Source organism: Aspergillus melleus, assembly GCF_016097325.1.
Source record: "Aspergillus melleus strain CBS 546.65 chromosome Unknown contig5, whole genome shotgun sequence".
Classification (NCBI taxonomy): domain Eukaryota; kingdom Fungi; phylum Ascomycota; class Eurotiomycetes; order Eurotiales; family Aspergillaceae; genus Aspergillus; species Aspergillus melleus.
In genome coordinates this window covers 3,771,049-3,798,326 of record NW_025763374.1, presented here as the reverse complement: position 1 = coordinate 3,798,326, position 27,278 = coordinate 3,771,049, and the positions used below count along the sequence as shown (strand labels likewise).

General features: G+C 53.2%; 8 protein-coding genes and 1 non-coding gene across 10 annotated transcripts; 3 read left to right on the top strand and 6 right to left on the bottom strand.

Moving 5' to 3' along the window:
- Positions 1–20: 20 nt before the first annotated feature.
- On the bottom strand, positions 21–2,550 carry LDX57_009664 (MFS transporter). Its single transcript, XM_046091398.1, has 2 exons — positions 1,397–2,550; positions 21–1,340 (listed from the first exon to the last, which is right to left on the bottom strand). Exons 1-2 carry the CDS (start codon positions 2,007–2,009, stop codon positions 109–111), a joined length of 1,845 nt encoding a protein of 614 aa, XP_045947375.1. The 5' UTR covers positions 2,010–2,550; the 3' UTR covers positions 21–108.
- Positions 2,551–2,953: 403 nt separating this feature from the next.
- Positions 2,954–3,027, bottom strand: LDX57_009663. Its single transcript has one exon. It is a non-coding gene; the product is annotated as a tRNA-Val (tRNA).
- Positions 3,028–3,151: 124 nt separating this feature from the next.
- LDX57_009662 (interferon alpha-inducible IFI6/IFI27 family protein) lies at positions 3,152–3,670 on the bottom strand (the record flags this gene model as incomplete). Its single annotated transcript, XM_046091397.1, has 1 exon — positions 3,152–3,670. One exon carries the CDS (start codon positions 3,668–3,670, stop codon positions 3,152–3,154), a length of 519 nt encoding a protein of 172 aa, XP_045947374.1.
- A 1,165-nt stretch (positions 3,671–4,835) lies between these two features.
- Positions 4,836–9,079, bottom strand: LDX57_009660 (fungal specific transcription factor domain-containing protein). 2 transcript variants are annotated; one of them, XM_046091395.1, is made up of 3 exons: positions 8,677–9,079; positions 7,478–8,624; positions 4,836–7,429 (listed from the first exon to the last, which is right to left on the bottom strand). In XM_046091395.1, the coding sequence occupies exons 1-3, from the start codon at positions 8,764–8,766 to the stop codon at positions 6,738–6,740; spliced, it is 1,929 nt and encodes a 642-aa protein (XP_045947371.1). In that variant the 5' UTR covers positions 8,767–9,079; the 3' UTR covers positions 4,836–6,737. The 2 variants fall into 2 exon arrangements, with proteins under 2 accessions (XP_045947371.1, XP_045947372.1); XM_046091394.1 differs by having other exon boundaries at positions 7,478–9,079.
- Positions 5,343–6,407, top strand: LDX57_009661 (uncharacterized protein; the record flags this gene model as incomplete). The annotated part of the gene is made up of 1 exon (XM_046091396.1): positions 5,343–6,407. The coding sequence occupies one exon, from the start codon at positions 5,343–5,345 to the stop codon at positions 6,405–6,407; it is 1,065 nt and encodes a 354-aa protein (XP_045947373.1).
- Positions 9,080–9,704: 625 nt separating the features above from the next.
- On the top strand, positions 9,705–11,397 carry LDX57_009659 (arrestin C-terminal domain-containing protein). Its single transcript, XM_046091393.1, has 3 exons — positions 9,705–9,915; positions 9,966–10,412; positions 10,464–11,397. Exons 1-3 carry the CDS (start codon positions 9,754–9,756, stop codon positions 10,761–10,763), a joined length of 909 nt encoding a protein of 302 aa, XP_045947370.1. The 5' UTR covers positions 9,705–9,753; the 3' UTR covers positions 10,764–11,397.
- A 43-nt stretch (positions 11,398–11,440) lies between these two features.
- LDX57_009658 (uncharacterized protein) lies at positions 11,441–18,784 on the bottom strand (the record flags this gene model as incomplete). Its single annotated transcript, XM_046091392.1, has 2 exons — positions 11,441–18,274; positions 18,350–18,784. 2 exons carry the CDS (start codon positions 18,782–18,784, stop codon positions 11,441–11,443), a joined length of 7,269 nt encoding a protein of 2,422 aa, XP_045947369.1.
- Positions 18,785–20,346: 1,562 nt separating this feature from the next.
- Positions 20,347–21,273, top strand: LDX57_009657 (sulfotransferase family protein; the record flags this gene model as incomplete). Its single annotated transcript, XM_046091391.1, has 2 exons — positions 20,347–20,458; positions 20,561–21,273. 2 exons carry the CDS (start codon positions 20,347–20,349, stop codon positions 21,271–21,273), a joined length of 825 nt encoding a protein of 274 aa, XP_045947368.1.
- A 3,983-nt stretch (positions 21,274–25,256) lies between these two features.
- ARO4_1 (3-deoxy-7-phosphoheptulonate synthase) lies at positions 25,257–26,608 on the bottom strand (the record flags this gene model as incomplete). The annotated part of the gene is made up of 3 exons (XM_046091390.1): positions 25,257–25,528; positions 25,672–26,451; positions 26,524–26,608. The coding sequence occupies 3 exons, from the start codon at positions 26,606–26,608 to the stop codon at positions 25,257–25,259; spliced, it is 1,137 nt and encodes a 378-aa protein (XP_045947367.1).
- Positions 26,609–27,278: the final 670 nt, after the last annotated feature.

Below are 27,278 nucleotides of genomic sequence, written 5' to 3'. Positions count from 1 at the left end.
AGAAGAGACGAATACATGATTAAATATTTCCATTCTTATGTCTATTATATACGCATCAATGCTATTCTAGTATAGTATAAATAACAATGCAATCGCTGAACGTTCAAATCAAAAGATCCCAAATCTCTTCCGCCCCTTCGTCGATCGCGATCGCGACCGCTGCGTAATCGCTGAATTGCGCGTATTCACGCGGTCAATGTCGTACGGATTCGCCTCGTAGGTGCCTCGCGATTGTCCGTCGTCGTCGCTACTCGTCGACACGGTGTCCGCTCTCTCCAGGTCATGTTCATGTTCCTGCTCATGCTCAACATCCACACCCTCTCTGTCCACCACAGCCTCGCCCTCCTTATCAGCCACTTTCTCCTCATCCCCATCACCCGACGTCAAGCTCTTCTCCGCCAACTTGCGCACAAACGCATCCGACTCCGCCGAATACTTGCATTTCTTGCGCACCGTCGCGCCATACTTATAAAAGACAAATGGGAAGGGCAGACACGCCAGAGCCAAGAAAGCAGGGATGCACGACGCCCAATGAATGCCGAGATTGTTGTACATGTATGTCGTGAAGAGCGGGAACCCCGCGCCGAAACAGGATCGGATAATCGAGTTCGCGGCGAGCACGCTAGCTGCGTAGATGGTGTATGCGTCGATCAGGTACACCATGATTCCGAGGAAGACGAGGACCATGCCGAAGCCAAAGGGCGCGGAGGCGATGATCGATACGATCCAGTGGACGTTCGGGCCGTTGGTCCATGCGAACCAGAACAGGCCGATTGGGATGGCTACGGCGCCGACCATCGTGGGTGGGAGGCGGGCTTCCGGGGGCGCGAAACCCCGGTGTTTGCGGTGTTCGCGCACGTACCGTTTGTTGTCGTACATGTTGCAGCCGACGGCGATCATCATGCCCGTCATGACGCCGAGGAAGGGCAGCGAGCCGATGCCTTGGCTCCAGCCGCGGATGTTCTGGAAGACGATAGGGAAGGCGTCGAAGAGCATGTAGAGCGTGCCATAGATGATGGCCATGTAGATGGAGAGCAGCAGGACGATGGGCTCGGCGAAGAGGAGGATCCAGGGGCGGAGGAGGGAGGAGCCGAAGGCCGTGGCGACGGAGACGCGGCCGCGCTCGAGATCCAGCTTGCTGCGGTAGATGTGCTGGCCGCCGCTGAGTTGAGTGAGTTTATCGGCGCGTTTGCGCAGGAGGACGGGCGCGTAGGTTTCGGGGACGAGGAAGATGGTCACGATCCAGATGAGCCCGGTGAAGGTCGCCAGGAAGCCTTGCACCCAGCGCCAGCCGGCGTTTTCGCCGAGGAATCCGCCGATGACGGGACCGAGGGTTGGTCCTGTGGTAAGTCAGTATGCGGTTGAATATTGTAGACTATACAGTGGGAAAGCGTACCGAGGAAAGGAGCGCCGGCGAACAGGCTGGTTGCTAAACCGCGCTGATCAGCCGGGAAGATATCGGCAATGACGCCACCTGCATTGGTCAGGGGCGACGAGCCAAAAGACCCCGCAAAGAAGCGCAGGATGATCAACGACCAGCTGTTTTGCGCACCGGCGGCCCCCGCGCAGAAAGCCGCCAGGGCAAAGTACGAAATGAACATGATGATCTGCCGCCCGATGAGCTCACTCAGCGGCGCCCAGACCAGCGGCCCGACGGCAAAGCCCAGCACGAACAGGGACACGCCCAGCGTGGCCAGCTCCTGGCCGATACCGAAAGACTTGAGGACCTCCTCGATGCTGCCGGCATACGCAGAAGACGCGAGGGAGACGCCGAAAGTGGCAAAGGCGACAGTGATGGTGTAGGCCCATTTCAGGTTCTTGTCGAAGAGCATAGGGTTGCGCGGGTCGTTGGGGATCCATTCCACGATAAACGGGTCATCATTGGTGCCGGCGCCCACGTAGGGATACTCGATAATTTCGGAGGTCACAACGCCCTGGTCGAGGAGGAGACGCCAGTGGGGGATTCGGTGGGCGCGAGGAGCTTCAGCGGCCGCATCTCTGGACGCCATTCCCACGAGGTGTTGGAGTTGGTGCAAGAGTCAAGCAGGACATTGCCAGTTGGGTCTGCGCCAGGCGATGGCGACAGGCTTCGGTTTTAATCGAATCCATCTGGTCAGATTGGCCCCTGCGACCGAAAAATTTGTCGAAGCAACTCAGACGTTTGTGTAATGATGACAGAGAAAGCCTGGAGAGGGATCAGACCACGACGCCACCCATTGGCTGTGATTCGCATGGAGGCCAACCCGTCGCTCCGCTGTGGATCGCACTAAGAATCCCGTTTATCCGTTCGGCTACGAGTTCGGCAAGCCGACCTGCTGGCCGAGGATCTCCTTGGTATGGTATTGAGGTATAGATCGTACGAGTGTTGGCTGATCAGATCGGTAGTTGCAGCGTGAGGATCTTGACGGATGGAAGTTTGGAGACTTCGAGAGGACAGGAGGACATATGCTGCAACACGTGATGGATTGATGGAGGATGACTCAGACTTGCCTCTCCCGATCAGGAATACCGTACATCGTCCAACGGGGTGGCTATCTCGCAAGATTATGAATTGCTGTAGCGGATTATATACGAATGTTCCTCGCAAGGTCAAGTATGAACGTGGAGTCATACAACGTTGACTAAATTCTGAGCAGATATTGCTGGTGAGAGGCTGATAGATTGAGGATTGAGATATACTTCCCTGCTGATCTTAGTATAGTTACTGCAGGAGTTTTCTGGAGATGAATGAAGGTACTGAGTACTGAAGATGGGCCGTATACAGTACCTAGTAATCGCCATATTACACAGGTAGGTATTTACTGAGCAGGCAGGCTGTCGGGGACGGTGGCTGCCAGTTGAGACTGGCTTGGAACGGGATCATGCCTTCGGATCTCTACGGTATAGACCTTGTTGTACAGAGCAGGGCAAAGGACCCACCCACTCTGCTACAGCTAAAGCTAAACAAAAAGATTGACCAGTCTGGGGCTCGATCCCAGGACCTTATCGGTGTTAACGATACGTGATAACCAACTACACCAACCGGCCAATTGTTGAGGGTTACCCTAATAAAATAATAACATATCTCTAGGTCTTCCCCAGCCTGCCTAATCCAGTAGTATGAAGTTCATCCCATCCAACCCACCAAACTGAGTACTGTACAAACCTCCGCCTAAACCCTCCAGATCATCCCCAACCGCTGCAAAAACGAAAGCAGCGACCCCTTCGACACATACCCCGCATACATTCTCTGCCACCAAGCGGCAAAACTGCCTTCCAGGAGCCCCAACTCCGCAAACCCCAGCACCTCCAGTACCCACGGCGCCAGGATAACCAATACCCCAAGCGCCAGAATCGTCGTATAGACCGGGTGGTCATGCACGAAGTCGTAGGCCTCGTGCATTGCTCGGGTGAGTGCGTCGGCAGCCGGCTGGGCCATCTTTGCGGCGCCCTTGATGGCATCTTCGACGGCGTGTAGAATGCTTTGGGCGAGGGCCTCGGTCCAGCCGGGGGTAGTGATCAGATCCGAGAGTTGCTTGCGAATAAGATTGGGGTCTTCGGTGGTGAGGAGGATGGTGGTTGCTTGGGTGGCTAGGGTGAAGGGTTCTTTGGGAGGGTTGCTGGCGTAGCTGGCTGTGGTGGACTTGCGACGGGCGCTGAAGCAGGGGAGGAGGGTGTGGATGATTGACATGTTGACGGGAGAAGTTATCTTGAGTGTAGGTGTTTGATGTCTGGGAGATTTGAGAGGATGAAAAGGCCCTGGTGATGGGTGCCGAGGACCCCTGCATTTTTATATTTCTGGTGGTGCAGAGTAAATGACTACGCCGCTGTCAGTGATAAATCGAGTACTTCATAACCTGGTCAGGAGTAACCAGTCGGCCACGGAGATTTCTTGGTGGCATTACATTCACTGGCTCTTAATTGATGCTGGTAAGCGCTCAAGGTAACGTTGGTCTCGTTGCCGCAGTTGCAGGCAGCACAGCCTCGAGGGGGCTTTCTGTCTTCGTGCTCTGACTGTGGTACTTCTGTTCGTGTGTCGGAGTTCAGTTTATAGTTTCTGGTCTAGAGAAAAAAAAAAATCCCATGTTCTACTTGGTTCTGTCGACATGCGTGGTGTGGTGGTACAAATCCTATCAACTGAATATATTTTCCAACTGCGCCGCAACCAAAGTACATACAACGCAAGTATCCGGCAACGGTTTTCGCAAACGATGTGGAATATGGAAGAAATAGAGAGAAAAGAAGCTTTATGTTCGAGCCGAAATATGCCCATCCGTCTCTTCCAGCGACCGACAGCATCCCCAGCAGCCCTACACAGAACGGTTATTATGATCCTTGCCAAGACCAATTTCATCGTCAACTTACCGGTTGCCCTGAGGCAGTCTGCCTTTTGGTTAGCTCTAATGCTTTGACCTTCCTTTACAAATACCCTCCAAAGACAGAATACTCACCTGCCCAGAAGGACAAACAGGCCTCTCTTCTCGACAAACGTCGATGCAGAAGTCTTGGCTCTGGGCGGCAACCGCCAAGCAGAGCATGCTGATCAGGAGGGCAGGAATGCAAAGCATTGTTTCACTCAAAGGTCGTGTTCAACCAAAAATCTTAGAGTCAAAGGTATTTGCAATGAAGTTTTACAGGTGGCAGGAAGACTTTATATCCATCCCCCGCCTGTCCCGTCACGTTGCGGAATGCCTTCCATCCCTGGCGGAATGCAATGTAAGGCATCGCTTGGCTGGTTTCATGTTCGATCGGGAAATAGACTCAGGGCTGGGTGTTTCAGACGGGGACTAATGCTGGAATTTGAGACCAGGGAAAATAGATGCGTTGATCGTCGCTTCTCGTATCTTTTCGAGGTGTCGAGTCGAGTGTGGGGACTGGGGATATGAAGGAGTACAGGACTTGTCGCAGAGCGTTACTCAAGTTAGAGACTGGGTGGAAGACAGAATTGTTATGATTGATTATCATATAGGAAGAGAATACCTGAATACTACCAATTTTAGGTGTTCACAACCACTTACAGGCCTCGTACACTGAACCGGGATGAGCAAACAAGATGAAACGGCAGCAAGTAGCACTACAGACACATCCTTGCATGTCCTCCCCACTCATTCATCTCACACCATCTCACAAGAAAACAACATCAACCCTTGCACATTTACATTGCCCCGTCAAGATATCCACCTTGGACCAGAAGAACGACAGTGCCGATCCCCCGACAAGACTTCGGCCGACCCACAATAAAAGTGGCGGGACACGATCAAATTTTTTCTTATCGCGACCCCTGGAAAAAATGAAAAAGAAGAAAAGGTAGAATCAAAACAAACAAAACCCAATACATACATATTTCACGACTATACCTCACAATGGACCCCCTACGATATCTGGCCCCTCCGCGGCCATTCAAGGACATCTCGCAAGCCTCTAGCAAAGAAACCAAGGAGCGCATCGCCTTCGTGGACGCCCTGCTGACGCACCCACACTGCAACGTCACGGAGGCCGAGCACGAGGCGCTCGTCACGTACCGCGAAGCATGCGAGATCCTTGCTGAGGGCGACAGCTCCGAAGCGGGCAAAAAGTCCCTGCAGGAGACCATCTCAGGGTACGAGGCTAAGCTCCTGCCTCAGACCGACGGCACCGAGTCGGCTAAGCTCTCTTTCGACCTCGCCACCAAGACTAAGATGGGCGAGGAAGTCGACAACCTCTGGAACATGTGGAACTTCACCCGCTACGAGAAGTATCTTCCGCCGCAGGCGCTCGCGGGCAAGGAGAAAACCGAGGGCCCTGGGTCTGCGAACACCGCGGACCCGTGGCACCGGGCGTTCTGGAAGCCGTTCCAGGGTCGACTGGAGGCGGAGAGCGATGCCTATGCGCGCGTGCTGAACGGCGAGAATGCGCACAACGAGTGCCCGACGTATTTGCTGCTGGCGCTGCTCACGGAGCGACACACCCTGGACTGGGATGAGACGCTGGCGTTGATCAAGGCGTGTGCCAACGGTCAGGCGGGAGAGACGGTTGAGATTCCTGGGTCCGATATCGTGGAGTTGATCCGCGCGCGCGATACTTCGAGCTTGGCGAAGCGACTGGACCACGACGAGGCGAGCATCTCGCTGTCGGCGGAGTACGTGATGGGCGTGCCGGCGATGGTGTTGGCTTTTTTCGGGACGCATCTGCCCGAGGCCTTTTTTGACACGGACGACTTCGATGCCGAGCAGTGGAAGCCGAAGCAGCGGCTGCAGGACCTGATGCAGTTGTCTGAGGGGCAGGAAGAGGCGGTCAAGGCGTTAATGAGTGAGATGTACGATGCGATGCTGGACGACGAGTCGGGCGACGATTTCGACGATGAGGAGTGGGCGGATGAGGATGATGGCGAAGATGATCTGCTGGACGAGGCGGCGTTCAGTGATGATGGATCGGAGGAGGACTATTGATTGGGAAGGAGTTATGATGGCAATGACATTTAGAACTGGGCCTACCATAGAGGTTGGTGTTTCAGGGCTTAGAGGGATTTGGAAACGAACACATGGAAGATATAGAATGGTACCCATAATGAGATGACTCAAAAATTAATGCTATGGATGTTTATGCTATTGAGTAACGAATCCGTAACTACGTAAACGGATACTCATGTTTATGCTATTGCAGAATAGTTCCTTAATCACATATGAACCGATGGAAATGAATTGGTTCATTGAAAAAAGCAGTTAGGCTAAGCACTTTTCTCGGAACTTGGAAAATTGACTCTTGAACCCTAGCACACCTTAGTAGAAGCTAGCATATCCAGACTGGTCATCCCAACTTAGATCAAAATCGGTAAATGACGGATTTGTTGGACATGTCGGGACCGTGATATTAAGGAGATTCCCGAGGAGACTGTCGATATCAAGAGAAGTGTTTCCTGAAAAGTAGCTGAACGCATCATCTTCCATATCTGCAAGATCAACTGCTTGTTCAGTTCTTGCAACCATCCCGGTTACAGGGTCTGATGCTGGTGAGCCAGGAGGCACGGGGGTGTTGATATACTCTGCTAATGGTACTGGATCAGACGGTCGGTTCCTGCCAGGCAGTTCATTTATCTTTTCAGTGGTGCGTTGAACCTCACTCAATGCGCGCCGGCCGAGTTGGGTCATGGCCTGAGCTGACCACCATGTTGGTGATAATGCTTCAAGGCTCTTGTACAAAGCCTGCAGGTGTTGCTTCGCAGTTAACTGGGTGCTGAGAAGCTGGCATCGTTTGATTTGTTTGTACGCAACGCAGAAGCCTAAAGATATGGCGTAAGAGACAATTGGGAGTGGTAGAAGCTGCGCGGAGTCGCAAATTTGAATCAAGGAAACCATCCGATAGACAGCCAAATCCTGCCTAACATACAAACTATTTGATTTGGGTTGATCCTTGAGAACCCATGGCCGCGAGGATAGAAGCGCGATTGCGAGATATACAAACTCTAGAGACACTGGTAACTTAGAAGGATTCATCTATCCGAGTCCAAAAGATCACTCACATATGGTATCTGGTGGAATGTTCCAGGCGCCACATCTATCAATTATATCCTCGAATCGCGGGATTTCTGGCTTATCGGAATCGATCGGGGCCTCTAAAGCCGGCCGATAGACGACGAAAACATCGGCAAGGACTGACGCCAGAGATAGGAAGACGCGGAAAGGCGCCTCAAAAAGCGCGATCACGTCTGCCAACCGCTGGCCTAAGTCCCTGTCATGAATGACTAGCGGCCTGCCCTGTATGGCAGCGGTGTATCGGTCGAGAGCCCACAGAGACCAAAATAGCGCGATTGCGGGTTTCCTTTCCTGCGCTGGCCCTCTCGTCATGTGGATTCCCATGGACTGTGCGTGGTGAATGGCTTGGGCCAGGTATAACGAAGAATCCTCGAAGCTCCTGGATCCCGGAACATGAAGAGAAAGCAATGCAAGGATCTGGATTAGCGTGGTTCTTTTCCTCTCCAGCCTCAAGGCAATCACTTGACTTAACTCGTCGTAGAGTAAGTTGCCAAATTCGCCACGGGACAGTATGTCGGTGTTTGCAAGACGGAGGTAAGGCTCCGCTTCATGATCTTTGGAGGCTGCTAGGCATATAACCTGAATGAGGTAAGGGGAAGCGCAGCCTTCTTTAAACTGCTGTTGAAAGTCATGTTCATCGATTAATGGGAGTATGGGGTAAATGCGGCGGAGATAGATATCGACCAATGCCTCCTGGCTCTGACGCGGAGGCAGTAGAACGGCCCGCCGTGTATTACCTCGTTGGCCCCTCGTGTGGTGGCTTGAGCTCTCCGACGACAGATTTTCCGCATGAGGTTCTCCGCCTGAGACCAGGTCATTGTCCCTATCCAGCCATACTCCTACATCTTTTTGGTGAGCTCGTCCGCCCATGAGTCGCGTGTTTGTGTCATCAACAAAGAAGACAACAGGGTTCAAATCACCGATAAAACGGTCAGCTTGGAGTAGCCTTGACGAGCACTCCGGCTGGCTACTTTGCCTTTGTTCTACAGGAAATCGAGGCGCCTGTGTTTGACGCTGCGGTTCCTCGGTAGAGACCGGGGCCCGAGTTGATGGCTGTAAGCTGTAGCTAGCATCGTTGTCTTCCAAATTTACTGACGGAGTGGCTGGTGAACGTTTTTTCTTTTCATGGCAGCACTTTTTCTGAGTAGCGTTAGCGATAATCCTTCTGAAAAACCAGCCAGCATACCTTTCTCCGACGGCATGCATCACAAGCGGCCTTGGCATATTTCCGCTTCGGAACCCGACCGTCTTGGCTGATATGGAATTTCACCTCCATGGGATCGGCGGGTAGGAATGGGCAAGGGATCGGAAACACAAAGCCCGATTGAATTGTTCAGCCTGTAATGACACCTGATCGAGCGTATATGCCCTTGCCTTAACTTGAGGGGACCGATTGACCTGGCAGGTGCTGTTTGTACAGCTCGGAAGTGGGCACTCTGCGTTAGTTTTGATCACCGGGCGGTATGTGGTGCCTCGATCATGGAGCTTTCAATGGATAAGGGAACTTGTTGAGTGAAAGCTGTTATGTTAAGCTTGTGCGAGTTCGCCACAAGGAGTGAAGGGAAGGTGAATAACGGAGCAGTGACTACACCGATGGCATGACGTTGGATTCCTGAGGCTGACTGGCGGAAGATTGTCCCCGATGCGGCAAGACGGGCAGCGGTTCTGGACTGACAATGTCGGGATGTCCTAATTAAGTAGGTTTCCGAATGCGCTAGACTCGAAAGAGTAATCTTGCACCGCTTCGTATCTGACTATAAAAGTCAGGTAGATGAGAACTCCTTTCCTCTCCAGCTACCTCCACACCTATTTGAGACATGGTGTTTAGCAGCAGCTCTGGCAGTATCTGCTGCAACCTCCGGTAAGTACTAATCAAGTCATACGAAGCCCGAACTTGCTTAGGCTAATTAAATGAATCTCTATAGGCTGGACCAACCGTGCATTTTTCTCCCGTCAACATATCAGGCCGAGGCAAAACCCTCGATATCCGGCGTACTCTATCTATCGATTTCCAGTAACACCGCAATTCGAGGCATTTCCGTTCAGATCAAAGGACAAACGAACCTGTTAGCTCGACCCGAGTTTTGTCAAGGCCTGCGCTAATATCACCAGACCATTTCAAGAAGGCCTTTTTTCCTCAACGTGCCATGAAGAAATCACCTTTGTACGGAGCCAGAGACTGGCTGCATCGAAGAAATTGGCGTCCTTCACCCTGCCGGCAGGGCAATACGAATTTCCATTCGACGTTCCGCTAGACCCAAACATGCACGACACAATCACAGGTCCGGGTCACTCTTACCACTCCTACCAAGTATACGCAATAGTCGAGCGGAAACTATATCGCAACCACGTGGTTTCTCAACCCTTAATGATATACAGACCTACTGTCAGGGACAGATGTGATGTTTTGCTCTCTGACTCAATCGTTCGTCACCTGCGTCGCTATGCCGTGGACATGGACTGACGATGTTGTAGATCACCGAAGACCTTGCCGATCCGACTATCCCCTACAGCGTGTCGATTCCACACAAGAAGATCCCATTCGGTTCCACATTCCCGGTGAATTTCTGGATGGCGCCTTTAGATAAGGGCCTTCGGATGAAAGCGATCAAGATGGCGGTGGTGGAAAAACATTCTACCAAGATCGATGCGCCTGCAGCATACGCGACTCGATACGGCGTGCGGTATCTGACCTCGGCAAAAGATCATATCGTCCTTAGTGAGCGGCATGATGAACAAGAGGAAGACTATTTAGTCCCCGCATCCGAGATGTTCGACATCGAATGGAGTACGACCAAAGCGGTCGCTTTACCGAAGAGCTTGGAGAAATGCACACAGCGCGTCAGGTCGAATAATATCCAGGTTCATCATGAATTGGTCTTTACAGTCGAGCTTGTCAATGCGAAGGGAAATTTATCGACAGTAAGCTTTTAGCCTTAACAACCTGTTGGATTTCTTACTCACGTATATTAGATAAGCGGAGCTCTCCCTTTCAACATCGTAATCTTGCCACAGTCTGTTACGCCAGATGGTCTGGCTCACGGTTTTGAGATCGAAGAATTTTCGTACGACTACGACTCTCCTCCATTATACGGCGCTCATATGACCGACCCGTTGCTGTGCGGCAATCTAGCGGATCTCGAACTTTGCGCCAGAGGGCCATACTCGTTGGTGACTTCGGATCTCACTTGTGCGCCATGTTATGATCGAGGATTCGGTTCTTTGTCAGACCACGGAACTGCCGAACACCCGCAACGAATGATTAGTGGCTAGTGCAAGACTACGACAGTCACTATAAAGTATGACATCCAGACATCATTCAACCTGAAGGAGATCGGTCGCGAAAGCTACGCTACAAGTTCTCCAAGATAAGTCCAAAGCAGACGAAGGGCACATGGTCTTGACGCGGATTGGCCTTGTTGCAACCAGGCCGATCATATCTGTTTTTGGTTTGCCCTTGGTTTAACGACCCGTGGGCTCAGCATCTGAAGGAGTTACCTCAGGTGCTTCACTCAATACATGGCACCGTGAGCCTCCGATCACTCTGGAGGTGGATAAGGGAGTAGAAAGGGAACTTTTTGAACTCATTTTCTGCAGGTAAGAAACGACATACTGCCATGGTTTCGTCGCGTCGGGATTCGGTTCACAGGCTGCAGACTGCAGAGCCCCAATCAAGGACTAAATTTCTGGACTGCGAATTCAGTTAATGTATCCTTAAGAGCGGCAAGCTTAAGAATGAAAGCAATTCGAATTTATGAACGCTTGATATCAGATGTTGCCCAAGGCCGCTCAAGGAAATATATGATCACGATAAGTTACTGGTGTTCAACATAACGAAGGACTTGTTTCTTGAGAAGAATTAGAGAGAAGGTAATATAGATGATTATGTACACGACCATAACTCCGGTAAAAAAAAATCAAATCACTAAAACTGAGGAATAGGTATACTTTTAGAGGGGCACCGAGGCCAGCAAGTTCACGTGATACGATTCCTCAGGCGCGCTTTCCTCGTGGACTCCGTTCACTCCATTACTGACGCCATTCACTCCATTCTGCGCGTTGATGCCGTTGACAATCTGTCCAACCATTCCATTGACTCCGTTGGTCATGCGACGGCCAGGCTCCGGCAAAGGAATCTGAGGTTCGCCGACAAATGATGGCATTCTTCCCTCGACGCCCGTGCGGGCAATCTCCTTGATTCGCGCCGACAGCTTCTGCAGCGTGGCATCCGCGAACGATCGAGACATAGCGTGAGTCGAGAAAATCATTTCAATCCGCACCTGCTCGCCTACCGGTGTGGCCAGGATTGACATGTCGCAGGCATCTGGCGAAGGGCAGATAAATCCAGGCACCACTGTGGTCTTGCCTTCCATGGTGATGGGCTGAGTCACGTCTTCGCCGCCGAACTCCTGGTATTGGAACACGGTGCTGAAGCGAGTCTCCTTGGACCAGTTGGTGCACTGATCAATGATCTGTCGGAAGCCGAGACTCTCGTGTGGGATGGTGTCGGTCTGCTGCTGCTGGATCAACTGCAGCAGCTCCTGCACGGTCGCCATGGTCTCCATGTTGGCCCGCACAGGGACGATGTTAAGACAGGGACCCATGACAGACTCGACGCCATTTAGCGGCAGGTTGCGGCCCGACACCATGTGGCCGTACACCACGTCCGACGTACAGGCCATCTCCGCGAGAGTCATTGCCCAGGCAGCCTTGACCACGGTCGCCGAGGTGATGCCGTGCTCCTTGAAGGCTATCAGCGGCACCATCTCGACAATCATGGTGTTCAGAACGTTGGTGGTCGACATCTTGGAGTGCGAGACCAGCTGTGTCATGCTTGACCCGGCCAGCATTTCCTTGTAGAAGGACTCGGCCCCGTCGCTGGTGTGCAGCTGCATGCGCACAAAGTCCGAGAACTGCGGTCGCGGCGTGAGCTCATCACCCTTGTACGCAGCGCCGAGGTCCTGCATCAGCAGCGGCATCGACGAGCCGTCGTACTGGGCGTGAGAAACGCGCATGATAACGCGGTGTTTGACGGCGCCGTTCTTGACGACCATGAACCGCACGATGGGCTCGCCCAGGCGAGGCGTACGGGCAAGGTCCTCTCGCACCAGCGCTTCCGAGGGATCCTGATCGTCTTGAATGTGGAAGGTGACCTCGGGTGTGCACGACCGCAGAATGACCTGCAGCAGCTGGAATCCGGTGGTGACGAAGACGGTGCGGAGAACCGCATGCTGCGCCACCAGTTTATCGCAGGCATTCTGCAGTCGGCGCAGGTCGACGGGACCGTTGAAGTCAAACACCAGATAGTTGCTCCAGCCGCGGGTCTGGTTCAGACCGCCATTGATAGCGAGCGTCTGGAAGTCCGTCGCCTCCACGACGTCCTCCACCTGGAATGCCGGCACTCCGACCTGGGGCAGGACGATGTCGTCCAGCAACTTGTCCTTGGGAATGGACTTCACGCTGGAGAAGGGCTCGAATGTCTGGGGCAGCTTCTGCTGCGTCAGGGTCTCGGCGACGGCGCTCATCGCCTCCAGAGTAGGGTGCTGGAAGACAGAGGCCGTGGAGAGAGGGATGTCCCGCGACCGCGCGGCGGAGGCGAGCCGCATGGCGGTGATGGAGTCTCCGCCCAGTCGGATGAAGTTGTCGTTGAGACTGATCTGGGCCGCGGACATCTTAAGACACTCACCCCACAGCTGTTGCAGAGTGAGCTGCATCTCCGTGGTCGGTGGACGGGCCTCCTCCGTGGTGCCGGAATATTGGGCCATCTCTCGGTGGGTCAGCTGGCCACCCACACGTTTTAGGGTCTTGCGATCCGCCTTGCCAGAGGGCAACTTGGGAATGTAGTACACGGGCAGATAGGTGTTGGGGATCATGTGCATCGGCAAGAAATCGGCCATGCGGTCCTCCAGACCGGAAAGCGCGGCGACGTGGTGCTCGTCCGGTGGCGGAATGATCGCGTCCACATCGACGAGGGTTTCCATGGCGTCCTCGCGAGAAACGGGGAGGAAAGCAACCAGGCGAGGCTGATCGACGGCATCCTTAGCACAAACAATGTCGACGACGGCATCGGGCTTGTTGGGCAGGCTCTGCTTGATCCGGTATTCGATCTCACCCAGCTCTACACGCTGACCGCGCAGCTTGACTTGCGTGTCCTTGCGGCGTTCGAATCGCAGGGTGCCATCCGGGTTGTAACGGACCAGATCACCGGTCTTGTAGACCATCGGTGGCCGGGTGTCATCGGTGGGGTCGAGCCACCTGGGGTTCTCGACGAACGCGGCCTGCGTCTTCTCGGGCTCGTCCAGATAGCCCCGACCGACGTTCCATCCCTCCATGACCAGCTCTCCGACGCTGCCCACGGGGACCAGTCGGTGGTGGTTGTTAGGCATGACGACCCACGACGCACCTGAGCAGGCGCGGCCGACGTTGCGCGGGCTTGAGTTGATCGTTAGATCCCAATTGGATGTACTGGCCACGCAGCACTCACTGGGCCCGTATCCGTTCACGAGTCGCACACGGTGGGCCCAGGTTTCCAGGTGGGACTGCGACATAGCCTCACCCGCCAGGATCAGTACCTTGAGTCCAGGGACGTCGTCGGGGTTGATCAAATTGACGAAAGACGGCGTCAGGGCGGCCCAGTTTGCGTTAAGATTGCGAACGGCCTCCGTAACATCGCGCTTGCGCTGTTCCTCTGATGCGAAGCAGACCGTACCACCGATGATAAGCACGGTGAGAATTTCGACCAGACTTGCATCGAAAGTGAATGAGGCAAACTGCAGGGCGCGCGTGTCACGATCCATCAGCATCGCTGGTGCGTGAGTGGTTGACCCAGAGCAGTATGATCCGTGCTGGATGATCGTTCCCTTGGGCTCTCCCGTACTTCCAGAAGTGAAGATAACGTATGCAGCGTTCTCGGGACCAACAGCGTTAACGGGGACGGTCTCCGGGATAGCTGCATCTGGAGATTGCTCGTCGAGGACCACGACGTCGTAGTCACCCAAGGATGCGCAGAGCTCATATTGCCGGGGCGAGCAGACGATGGTCTTAGCTTTCAGCTTCTGGATCATAAGCTGGATGCGGTTCGGTGGCTGCGATGGATCGATGTTCAGGAAGGCACCGCCGGCCCGTAGCACGGCCAGCATAGCCACCGGCGCCCATCGGCTTTTCTCGAAGCAGCAAGGAACAAAAGTCTCGGGGCCGACGCTGGACTGCGCGAGACGACGCGCCAGACGAGCCGAATGCTGGTCGAGCTCAGAATACGTGAAGGAGCCATCCCAGGAGCAAACCGCCTCGTGATCAGGGCGCTCAGCGATGCGATCTCCAATGAGGTCGTGAATGGTTCTGTCTATCCGACCTGGAATTTCCTGGTTCCACTCGCGGATGTTGGCTAAATCCTGAGGACCAAGGAGGACGAGGTCACTCATCTTCTTGTCGCCAGAGGAGGAGCACATCTGATATAGAAGATGCCCAAGTTGTCCAAGAACACGCTCGACATAGTCTTCAGAAATGAGATCGGAGTCGTAGTGAGCGGCACAGGAGACCCCATCGGCCTTGAGACTGCACTCCAATGTGAGGGCGTAGGTACCGAAGTTGGCGTTGGCCTCGGACACGTTGCGCAGGTCCGGTTCCTCAAGGACGGCCGCCTTCTCCTTCGCCGGCTGCACGACCAGCAGGGTCTGGAAGTCGCAGGCGGAGTTGGCGTCGGTGCTGAGACGGCTAATGTTTTGCAGACCGGTCTGTTCGAACTCGATCATTGCCGTGGCCTCCGACTGCACGCTACGAACAAAGTCGAAGACGGTCAAAGACTCAGATTCGGGAACCTTCACTCGTACGGGCAAGGCAGCAATGCCCGGTCCCACAAGACGGTCCGCATCAGGGACAGGCGCATTACGCCCAGAGACGATGCCGCCGAAGACGACATCGTCGGACTCTGAGTGGGATCCGACGATCATTCCCCAGGCCGCGCGGATTATAGAAGGCATGGTGATGCCGGACAGTTGCTCTGGCCGGTTGAGCTTCATCTCACGGTGCAGGGAGGCGTCGGCAACGGGCTGTTTCGCGGTCGAGACCACGCAAGGGAATTCGGTGCGGACGGCTCCCTTCAGGTACTGCCTCCAGAACTCGTCCGCAGCCTGCTCGTCGGTGTTGACCACGTAGCTCATGAACTGCTTGAAGGTGGTGTCCTTCTCAGGTGCCTGGCCCTTGTAGGCCTTGTCGATGCGGTCGAAGACCAGTTCCAGCGTCCACGCGTCGTAGACCGCATGGTGCACCGTCCACACAAAAGTCCAGCCATCGCTGTCAGGAACGAGGCCGTACCGCGTGAGAGCATCGCCCGCCTTCATGGGCTGCTGTTTGTCGGTTTGAAGGTATTCCTCGAGGGTCTCGGCCGACCGCCAGTCGATGTCGCCCAGGAGGACGGCCTGCAGCGCGGTGAACTCAGGAGGGTAGATTATGCGAGTTCTAAGGATAGGGTGCGCCGTCACCACCTGTTGGCACGCTTGCTTGAACTTGTCTAGGTCCACACTGGCGGCGGGAAGCTTTAAGGAATGCTGTGCAACGTACGCACCGTCCCGGCTGTCTGACAGGGCAAGCAATCCGGCCTGCAGGGCCGTGCAGGGGTAAAGGTCTTCGATGGCCGACTTGTCGACGCCGCACTGGTTCGCAGCCAGACCAACTAGCTCCTCGTCATTGGATCCCTCTGGAAGCAGTGAGAACGGAACATCCTCAAAGGCTAGCTGCTCCATCGTGGAAGAGGCCTCGGCCATCTTGTCCAGCGTCGGGTGCGTGAAGATTCCCGCCACGCTCAGCCCGATGCCTCCGTCTCGAGCCACGTTAACCAGCTTCATGGCGTCGATGGAGTTACCGCCGAGCTGCAGGAAGCTGTCATCAGCGGAGATTGTCTCCTCTGAGATCTCCAGTACCCCAGCCCACATCTTGCGGAGTTCCTTTCCTGTTGTCGTCGCAGGCTCCTTGCGTTCGCCCTTGGTGGCACCCGTTAGAGCTGCGAGGGTAAGCTGCGAGGCAAAATCCGTGAGGGACTTTCGGTTCGTCTTGCCCGACGCCGTGAGCGGCATGTGCTTCAGCTTAACGAGAGTTGACGGGATCATGTATCCTGGGAGGGCCTGGGCGGCGAGAGCCTTCCAGTCCGCCGTCAGCGAATCGATTTTCTCGGCAGACTCCTGGTCAATCAGGTTGAAACCGTCAGCGAATCCCTTGCTCAGAGCAACAAACGCAGCAAGGAACGGCCGGTCAGGCTGATCACTAGGCCTGACCAAGCCCACCGAGATCTCGAGACCTCGGGGAAGAGCCTGGCGCAGATGGAACTCAACCTCCTCCAGTTCGATACGCTGGCCGCGCAGTTTGACCTGCATGTCCTTGCGGCCAACCAGGTTGATTCGGCCGTCGGATCCATATCGGACCAGGTCACCAGTCTTGTAAGCTCGATACAGGGGCTCCTCACCGCGAATGTTCTTTAACCACGGAGTATTCGCGATGAAAGCAGCGGCAGTCTTGTCCGGTAGATGAATATATTCACGCGCGAGAACAGGCCCTTCCACGACCAATTCACCAATCGCACCGATAGGGGCCAGGCGGTCGTGGTCTGAAACGTCAGTAACCCAGGTGCAGACGCCGACACCTCGGCCGATGGTCGATCGCCCAACGGGGCCCGAGAGATCCCCCGTCACACAGACGGAAGCCTCACTGGCACCGTACATGTTCAGCATCTGCACGCGGCTGCGCCAGGTGTCAAGGTTGTCCTGCTGGACCGGCTCTCCAGCCAACAAGAGGGTCTTCAGATCGGGCAGGTCGCCAGGCTTGAGGGACCGGAGGAAAGAAGGTGTCAAACAAGCCCAATTTGCGCGCAAGTCGCGCATAGCTCCAGTGGTACGACCCAGTCGATCCTCCTTCGAGGGCACGCACACGCAGCCACCCTCCACCAAGGGGGTGAAGAGCTCGAAGGTGTTGACAATGAAGGTGTATGCGGCGAACTGGAACGTCCGGGTTTCGGGATTGATGTTCAAGCGGCTGGCATGTTCCTTCGCACTGGAGCAAACGGCTCGGTGTTCCTGCACGATACCCTTTGGCTTGCCAGTACTGCCGGAGGTGAAGATGGCATAGGCGGCATCATGGGGCGAGGCACGGCGAGGTAGATCGGGGCAAGGAGGAAGCTGGTGAATCAAGGCTGAGTCAACGGCGATGACCTGGGGAAGAGCCTCGGACAACTTGCCGCAGTGCTCGGGTGCAGCCAAGGCGATTCTCGCATCTACTTCTTCTATGATCGTGCTCAGTCGGTCTATGGGCTGTGCCGGGTCGATACACACGAAGGCTCCGCCCGCCTTGAGTACACCCAGCATGGATACTACGGCCCACAGGGACTTGTCGAAGCAGACAGGAACGAAGACGTCCGGCCCGACATTCTGGGAGATAAGGAAATTACCCAGCCGGGAAGTATAGTCTACCAGGTCCACATACGAGACCGAACCGTCCCAGCATTCCAAGGCTGTGGAGTCGGGGCAGGTGGTTGCCCTCTCGTCGATCAACTCGTGAAGGCATGCCTCAAACATATCCGGGACGGTGTTGTTCCATTCATGGATCTGGTTCCATGAGGACGGGCCGAAGAGGTCCAGCTCCCCAATAGGAGTTTGAGGTGCGTCAATTATAGCGTTCACGACACGGGCCAATGCCTCTGCTACAGACGAAGCGATGGTTTCGCCGATGGTATGTGATGCGTAGGCCAAGGTGACCTGTTGTTCGGAGGTAGAGGAGAAGAATATGGCAAGAGGACACTGGGGATGGAAGCAACATTGTAAGCATATATTGACCTGACATCAGACCATGGGAAAAGGAGGATGTCATCATACCTGGGCGGATTGCAGATCTTGCAAATGTGATTCGGATACCTGAGCCAAGGAGTTCCACACTAGTGAATTGATGGAAGCTTTAGATTCCATCCATTCTTTAAGCGACGCGGATGTCGACGAGTCACCCGCAAGCTCCGACGCTGAAGGCTGAATTGCCTCAAGGGCCGTGTCGATGGGAATGTCGCCATGGCACAAAGCAAACCGCAACGAAGCGTCGGTGGTGTCGTCGACCCGGCCGAAGCAGATGATATCACTGCCAGCATAATAGCGCAGGACCACAGCCCAAGCCCTCAGCAAGGTGTCGCTGGAAACAGTCGTCGAGAGAGAGTCTAGAGCGACCGGGATCGACTTGAAGCCTCGCACATCATTATTCCCCAGACTTTCTGTAGGGAAATGACACGGAGCGGCATCAATATCAGACACGACCTGCAACATGACTGCGATCACTCATACAACAGAGGCTGAAATCAAACAAAATATTAAGTATAGTGGCTTCAATAATATTACATATGGGGGTTTTTACAAAGAACAAAGAAGGAACGACGTGTTTGCAAGGAGGGATAGAGAAGGCAAGCGGCATTAAGGCCGAGAAAGTGTCAAAGCTGAAGAAAAACCTTTTCCCCTGCTTTCTAATTCAGATGAAAAAAAGGATAGCTGACATCCAGATCAGAAACCCCCAAGGCTAGCTAACTCTTCCGATCGCCTAGAAATTCGGTACCAAATCGATTTTGTTCCTCCTTAAGACCCCGATTCCCCGATTCAGCTATTAATCCGACGCGACCCTCCATGTACCTAGGATCGTCCTGGGTCAAGATGGAAGGAAATTTGCTCCATCGATGGCGAATGATCTACGATGTGTGTTTTCCACACCACTGGACGTATCCCCATAAACTATTTCACATTGGAAATGCCCCCAGCTTGCTATTTAGTGTGTTAGACCAAGGTGGAACCGTATGATTTGCTGGGCTCCATCTTTGACCATGTCACGATATCAAAACTCGAGGTTCTGGGTATCTGTTCGGTATCGGTTCTGGGCTGCTCGTCATGACGCCGTAATACGCAGAGTTTCATACCCGATCAGATTAGCTTTCAGGATGGGGCAGATCGGCACTTTTAGCGTGCAGCGGCTCAATTGGTTGGCTCTCAGGCAATTTACCCTCGACCCCGTCTTTCTTTTGAAACCTGCTGCAGAAGAACGCTAATTGCCGAACTATCGGCATTGACCGCACAGCTCCTGCTGACGCAAAGCGGCAAAGGTGCTGCGGCGTCGTGCATGCAACCACTACGGTGTAGGAACACTCAGTCAGTATTGTTTCGTCCAAAACCAAGGTCTGGCTGGCATCATTTTTGAGCTGTCTTGTATTTATCAAGATACATCGTAACCTTACTAAAAAATCGGCAGGTCCCAAAAATGTTTCGTGGATGAGCTCAGGAACCCGCAGGACAAAATTCGGATCTGGATCGGAACCTTTTCCCTCAAGACCCGCTTCCTTCTCATTGAATTAAAGCGGGTCGAGGGCCCAGAACTTCCTGGATGTTCCGGCCATTCAAAGACAAGCAATTGAAGCAATGAGTAAGCGCCAACCAGGCCAGGGGATCAAAGGTACTTGTTTTCGGCAATGGACTGTGGTACGGCCAGGCACACCGAACAGCAGTTTGCGTCTTACGGCCTTACCCCTGTCCATTATAATTTCTTCTCCTTATGCAGTGCGGGTGCAAGTTCTTTCTATGGCGAACTTACTTCTGCTCAACTTATTGCCGATATCCCCGACCGGGTACCCGCGGACATGTGGTACCGTCAACACGATGGCAGAGATTTTCACGACGCAGGGGTGCCAAGCCAGGCACAATCTTATTCTGTTGACTGCGTGGGTATTGTTATCTTAATGGATATAGAGATGATCAATGTAAACAAAATCATAAGTAATAGGACAGCGCGCGCTTTGACATCTCAGCTCTTGGACCATCTTCTCCAGACCTGATCTACAACCAACATCATGCAAGCCGTCGAGACAGTCACGCAAACACAGAACATTAACCGGCGACAATGCAGCCGCGTCAAACCCATGCAAGTCCTCGTTTTGGGTCTCTGTAGGACGGGAACTCTCTGTCAGTTCGCCCTCCCTTCTCCTCACCCTCAATCCTTTTCCCCTCTCCTAAAACACAACCCAAACAACCAATCCGCTAACACGGCCATCGCACGCATTGCAGCAACATGGCTCGCTCTCCAGCAATTAGGCTACGACACGTACCACATGACATCGATCATGCAGAACCCCAAAGACGCCAGTATGTGGGCTGATGCATTCCGCGGCAAATACCACGGCGGCACGCCCTTCACCCGGAAGGAATGGGACCAACTCCTCGGCCATGTCGAAGCGACCACCGACTTCCCCGGCGCCGTTTTCGTCGAGGAACTAACCAACGCTTACCCCTCCGCTAAGGTGGTGCTGACGCTCCGCGACGTGGACGACTGGTACGTGTCCATGCAGAAGACCATCATGAGCCAGACCTACAGCCCGCTGGCCACCCTCCTCGGCTGGATCGACCCGGATGTCTTCGGGCTGGGTAACCGCATGGTGCGGCTGGGATTCGACAGCTTCTTCGGCGGTGATTTCGAACGCAACGGCAAGAAGGCCTTCCTGGAGCACTACGAGCACGTGCGTCGCGTCGTGCCCGCTGAGAACCTCCTCGAATGGAACCCCAAGGAAGGCTGGACGTCGCTGTGCGAGTTCCTGGGCAAGCCGGTGCCCGACACCCCGTTTCCGCGGGCCAACGAGGGTGCCATCTTCCAGAAGAAGGCGCAGATGGTGATCTGGGCTTCTGTGCGGAGGTTCTTGCAGCGTGTCACCGTTTACGGGCTGGGGGTTGGGATTGCCGTGTTGGCGGCCAAGTATGGACGCGAGGCATTTTTGAGGGGTTAGACGTTTTGGTTGGCTGGGTGTATTATTCGGGTTGGTTTGGTTTTCACTAAAAGAGTGGAGGGCGATTTCATTCTTGCGTAAATAAATTTATAGATTTAGAGTTTTGTGTAGATATACGACTTTTTCTTCCATCAAAATTCGATTGCTATACGCTATCAATCACAATGTTGATCTGGTGCAGTATTTCCAAATGATGGAGTTCATACTTCATGGCGATAAATTAATTAACTCGAGGCAATACAATGTGGTGTCTTAAAAATAGATCAATATAAGGGAAATTTGGAACACCAAACACCCGTCTTGCGAGAATCGTACCAGACAAATAAACCTAGTGGATATTACTCGATTAAGACAATCAAAAAGCCGACTCCACCGGCAAGTTTGAAGCCGGCGGGGACGGAACACGCGCCATGGTTTGGTTCTGGCCAGGATCCACTGAACAGCTGGCCTTTGTCCCCTGAAGTACGAGTCAGTTCAAGCTTGGATTTAGCAGGCGTGAGCCAAGCTACGCCAGCTTTGCCAGGGTTCTTCGACGATTCTGCGCTTAGAGCGCGTCTCCACCTTCCCGTAGGCTCTAAGATCTACAGCCCTAGCAGATGCGTCGGCGGGTCTACGCGCCCTCGCACAGGCGAATTGGGTGAGACATGGCAGGGAAAGTGACAAATCTCGACCTCCAGCATCTTGCTTTCTTTTTCCCGTTTCCTTGACTTGAACCCGTTGGTAACGCTCAAGAACGGCTACTATATCGAAGGAATGTTATTTTCGACCATGGCACGCTCCGTGATATATCAAACTCAAAACCGCCGGCTGGAAGGTTTACAGGATCATGTTTCTATTGGGTCATGATGATGTCAAAATATTTCCGGGACTTGAGCCCGTGAGTTTGGGAGGAACCCACCACGGAAGCCAGACGGTTAACCCGAACGGGAAATGATGAGGGCATCCCGAATTATCGGATGTCCACCGCGTATCGTGGTATTCCGTTACCGCACCGCGACTAAACCCGCGTACCAGCGATACACCCTTACACCGTAAACACTAAACATAATCAGATCATTCCGTCCACGTTCCCACTGTCTGTGCCAAGACTGCCTCTAATCCCAAGGTTCGCGGATCGTCGCCAGGATGGATCCACGAGTGGAAAAGAATAGATTTTTTTGGCTTTCTCCCCTGAATCTGTCCTTTTTCGCCTTCCTTTTTCCTCTCTGCTCGATATCCTCTCTTTCCCTCTCCTTCACACTCCCACTCACAGCCCCTCTTTTTTCAATTTTTTTTTTTTGCCTCTGAACAGATCGATTCGATCGATTCCCACTTTTTACATTCATTTACTCTTGTCCTTCATTCTTATTGCATAATCCCGATATGCGGTTCCTTGCTTTCTCGGCGGCTCTGGTAGTCGGATGTCTTGGAGCACCTTTGTTCTCCCTTCCGACTTCCCCACTCATCTCTAAGGAACAACTTACTCAGGTATGGACGCTGGGACGATGGGCCGCGAGGCTCCGTGATGTGCCATTCTGCGCTGACATTGCTCATCCTTGCCTCAATAGACTGGTGATGTGGTGAGTTGATTCTCCCTCCGGCACGGCTAACACGGCTGTGCCTGTTAATTCCTGTCTAGTTGGGACGATACTGACTCGGTGTGATTGCAGGCTGTACGTGAACTATCCACCTGGGGTGATGTGCTGGATTCAATAGTGCTAATGTGTTGGATACGTGGTGATCACCACAGCCCCTAGGTGCTGAGTCCCTAACCCCATAGACTATTGACGACTGGAGTGCTAACCCGGTGTCAGTACGTTGAATGATTCTTGTGGATAGTGCTGTTGACAAGAAGAAATCATGTTTGCTGACCGACTGGCTTGGTTTCGGTTATCAGAATGTAAGTTTTGGCTTGTCTGGTTGGGTGTTCGATTGCTAACTTGTCTGGTCTGGTAGAATGTATGATATCATATCCTCATTTGGGGTGTTATGCTGACCCAGACAGGGCGTAAGTATTTGACTGCCACCGAGGGTTGTCTCTATTATGCTAATCATAGAATGCGCCTGTCTACTTGATAGACGGCAAGTTAAACCATCAACCCCTAGTTCCATTGATCAATTTACTAACATCTGACAGGTGGTATGTGAGACCCTGACTTTGACATGGCATGGACACAAGTGATCTTTGAACTCCACTAACGAGCCCTTTTTGCTTTCCAATCAGAACGTGAGTCCCAAACATACCCTACCCGTCCTTGGATTTCTACCTGATCTGATAACGCTAACCCCAACCCCATCCAGAATGTAAGCCTCACCTCTGGTTTCCCTCGGTCCGTTAATGCAATAATGCAGCAGTGCAGTGCTAATGTCAGACTCAGAATGTAAGTCAAATCCACTCCCTTCATACATATTGCAAACCCACCAATCTAACCGAACTTGTCAGGTCGTGAGTACTTCGCCTATTCGCTAACCTCGATTGAATTAACTGGATCTTCTCACTAATGCTCGGAACTAGAGCGTAAGTATGCCTTATCTTTATTAGACTAGTCGGAGATGGCGCTAACAGACACCAGCTTGTAAGTTTATTGCCTCTGGTCCCAAGGGTCTATGAAGTGTGAATAGGGTCTAACAGTCGGTCTGTTCTGGAATTATAGTTGGTGAGTGATATTGTTGCTACTTGAACTACAATTACTAACTCGTTGATAGAGCGTAAGTAATTCCGATGATGAAGTGAAGTGAGATCACTAAGTGACTGTCTTGCCAATTCATATAGTTTGTATGTTCCCGCCCTCTGTACAGTCTGCAGTTATGCTAACGAACCCAGTGTGTAAGTCACCTCCAATCAAGTGAGTGCTCGAGTCCCTGCTAAGGCACGTTCGTCACCAGAAAAACAAAAAGGTAAGCCAGTCCTCCAGCCCACTCCACCAAAACAAAACTAAAATCGGATCCAGCGCGCCGACCCCGTCACTCAGGACGGCGACGTCGATCCCGTCAACAACGGCGAGGTGAACAACAATATCTCGTTCCTGCGGTTTTGCTAGATCGAAACCACGATCGATCGAGGTGCGTTCCAGAATCCCGGACGAACCCCTCCCGGGTGGGGAGGAGAGGCAGGGAACCTGGAAGAAACCCAGCTGATCGTATCCGATAGAGTTGCGGGCTGGACCGTCAAACCTGTGTTTGAGATCGAGGAGGCAGGGAGCAAAGTTTATGCCAGCTAGGCTCCATCGTAAGAGCTTAAGTTATGCTTGCATTGGCATTGTTCGGAGAGGGGGACTTCCGAGAGTATCGAGGGGCGAGCTTAGACCTTGTACGAGCAATTAGAGACGCTGTGATATGGTCGTTTTTCTTGGCCGTGTCCACTATCTTGTTTCTGATCATCCTTCATCTTGCATTATCGGTAGAATTTGATTCTTCTGCAGTGAACAGTGGTTTTTAAGCCGTTGTGTTCAAATATATAGTTTGGGTCGGCAGTGAATATCTTAGATTCGGCAGTTATAAGTTGGCGCAGCATAATGCTGACCTCATCCTTAGGTATGCATTTAACTAACTAAACCAGGGTCTCCATAAGTGAGAAGCTTATCGGTACTGTGTCGGTATTTAATATATTCAAAAGAGTAATGTTAACAACGCACCGAATCTTTTCTACTAGAATTGCTTGCCAAGAAGGCGAACCATAGAAGCAACGTAATATTAATCATGGAAATCTGGTGCTTAGGTGAGCGGAAAAGCGGTTACCCCTTCATAACTTATGCAGGACGGCGTGTTTCCGGCGGAAATGGAACTACCCGGCCGTCTCAAATATATATCGCGCAAGGGACGCACACGCTGCCCCCTCCCAGTGCAGGAAATTGCTGAAGTAATACATCATAAAGGACCAAAGATTACTCTGCACCATGATTGAATGATTGACTTTAGGATTATTATTAACTAATACTAAGATATAGGAATCCGAAATACACCGGCGCCAATTCACGAAACAAAGGACAAAAGAAAACAAGCGTTTATTGCTTGCCGGCCGAGAGACGAGCGCGGCGTGCCTGGACCGATTCGGCCAGAGAACGGAGCGACGACTCGGTAGTCTCCCAGTCAATGCAAGCATCGGTGATACTGACACCCTTCTCGCAGCCCTCCAGACGAGCGGTGGCCTTCTGGTTACCCTCGCGGATGTTGGACTCGACCATCACTCCAATGATGCCTTCCTCACCCTGACGAAGCTGGTCCTCAATGGTCTTGAGCACCTTGGGCTGGTTACGGTGGTTCTTCGAGGAGTTCCCTAGTTACGCGTCCCGTTAGTCTTTGGAAATTCCCGACTTTTGGGTAGCGCCGGGACACTAAAGATCGCCACAGCCGCTGACGGAAACATTTTCCGTGCCGTGCCGGTAGCAAGGGGGCAGAAAAGGTTCGGAATGAACATACCGTGAGAACAATCGATCATGAGAACGTCACGCTCACCCTTCGAGCGGAGAAGCTCCTTGGTGGCCTTGACGCTGTCGGCGTCGAAGTTGGTGCCACGGCTGCCACCGCGGTGGATGACATAGCCGTCCTCGTTACCCTTAGTGGTGGTGATGGCAATGAGTCCCTGCTTGGTGGTACCCATGAAGTGGTGGCGGCCACGCATCGACTTGAGAGAGTCGACGGCGGTGCCGACGGAACCGTCTGTAGCGTTCTTGAAACCGACGGGGAAAGACAGACCGGAGGCCAGCTCACGGTGGAGCTGGGACTCGGTGGTACGCGCGCCCACCGCACCGACACTGATCAGGTCGGCGGTGTACTGGGGGGAGATGGTGTCCAGCATCTCGCAAGCGACGGGGACACCGAGATCGGTGATGTCGGCGAGCAGCTGACGGGCGATCTTGACACCCTTGTTGATATTGTACGAGTCGTCGACGTCGGGGTCGTTGATCAGACCCTTCCAGCCGACCGTGGTCCGGGGCTTCTCGAGGTAGGCCCGCATTATGATGCAGAGGTCATCCTTCAGCTCCTCCGCGAGGACCCGCAGACGCTGAGCGTACTCGATCGCGGTCTCGGGATCGTGGATACTGCAGGGGCCGACCAGTACCAGGAGGCGGTCCGATTGACGACGGATAATGTGACGGGCCTCAACACGGCTGTTGAGCACGGTAAGGAGGGAGTTGGCGGAGAGACCGATCTCGTACTGGATCAGCTCGGGAGGGGCAAGGGGAGAGTATTTCTCGACTAGAATAGGAACCGATGCATCAGTACATGAGGAGTTTTGTAGCGGATTTCAGTGCAAAGAATAATACATACTGCGAACATCCTCTGCCAACTTCTTCCGGAGAAGGTCGACATTGGTAGCGTCCAGAGGGACAGACGAGGTGGATACGCTAGGCATGATGTGATGTGTTTGGGGTATTAGGAAGAGAGATAGGAAACCGAGGAAGAACTTTTGAAGACAACGATATAGTTATTTAAGCCAACTTATATAGCAAAGGACTTGAAGAAAAGATATAAAAGAGACTGATTGTTGATTGTCCGAGACCGGCCTCGATATAAATATGGTTCACAAACAGGTCCAAAACCTAGCTTCTATCAAGGAGTACTCAAATCTACAACTCCGTCGGTGCTTCCTTTCCCTCCCCCTTAATCTCAAAGCGGAAGCTGCGTGGCTTTGACCACATCTTCCACTCGTATGAGAGAATTTTATCGACTTTAGACCGTCAAATTTTGGGGCGCCCCCATCAGCTACGTACTGCATTATTCACCGCGCGACCATCTCCCGTCCGATCTGATACGCTTGAGATGGGAAAATGGAATCAGCCAGCCTTTGCGAGCCAGGCACCATCCGTCCAGAAAGACGGAACAGTGGACCGTGGCTGGGCTGAGAGTTTTTCTCACGAGTATCAGGGCATCAATCAGAGCGCGTCGATGGCAGGATCTTCGCCGGAGATGATCGGAACTGCGAGCTCAGGAGGAATGGTTCATGACAATCTCGATTTTGTATCTGGAACGGAAGAAGATTTAGGTGGACCGCGCTGGGTGCAGGTGGAACCTGGATCTCTCGC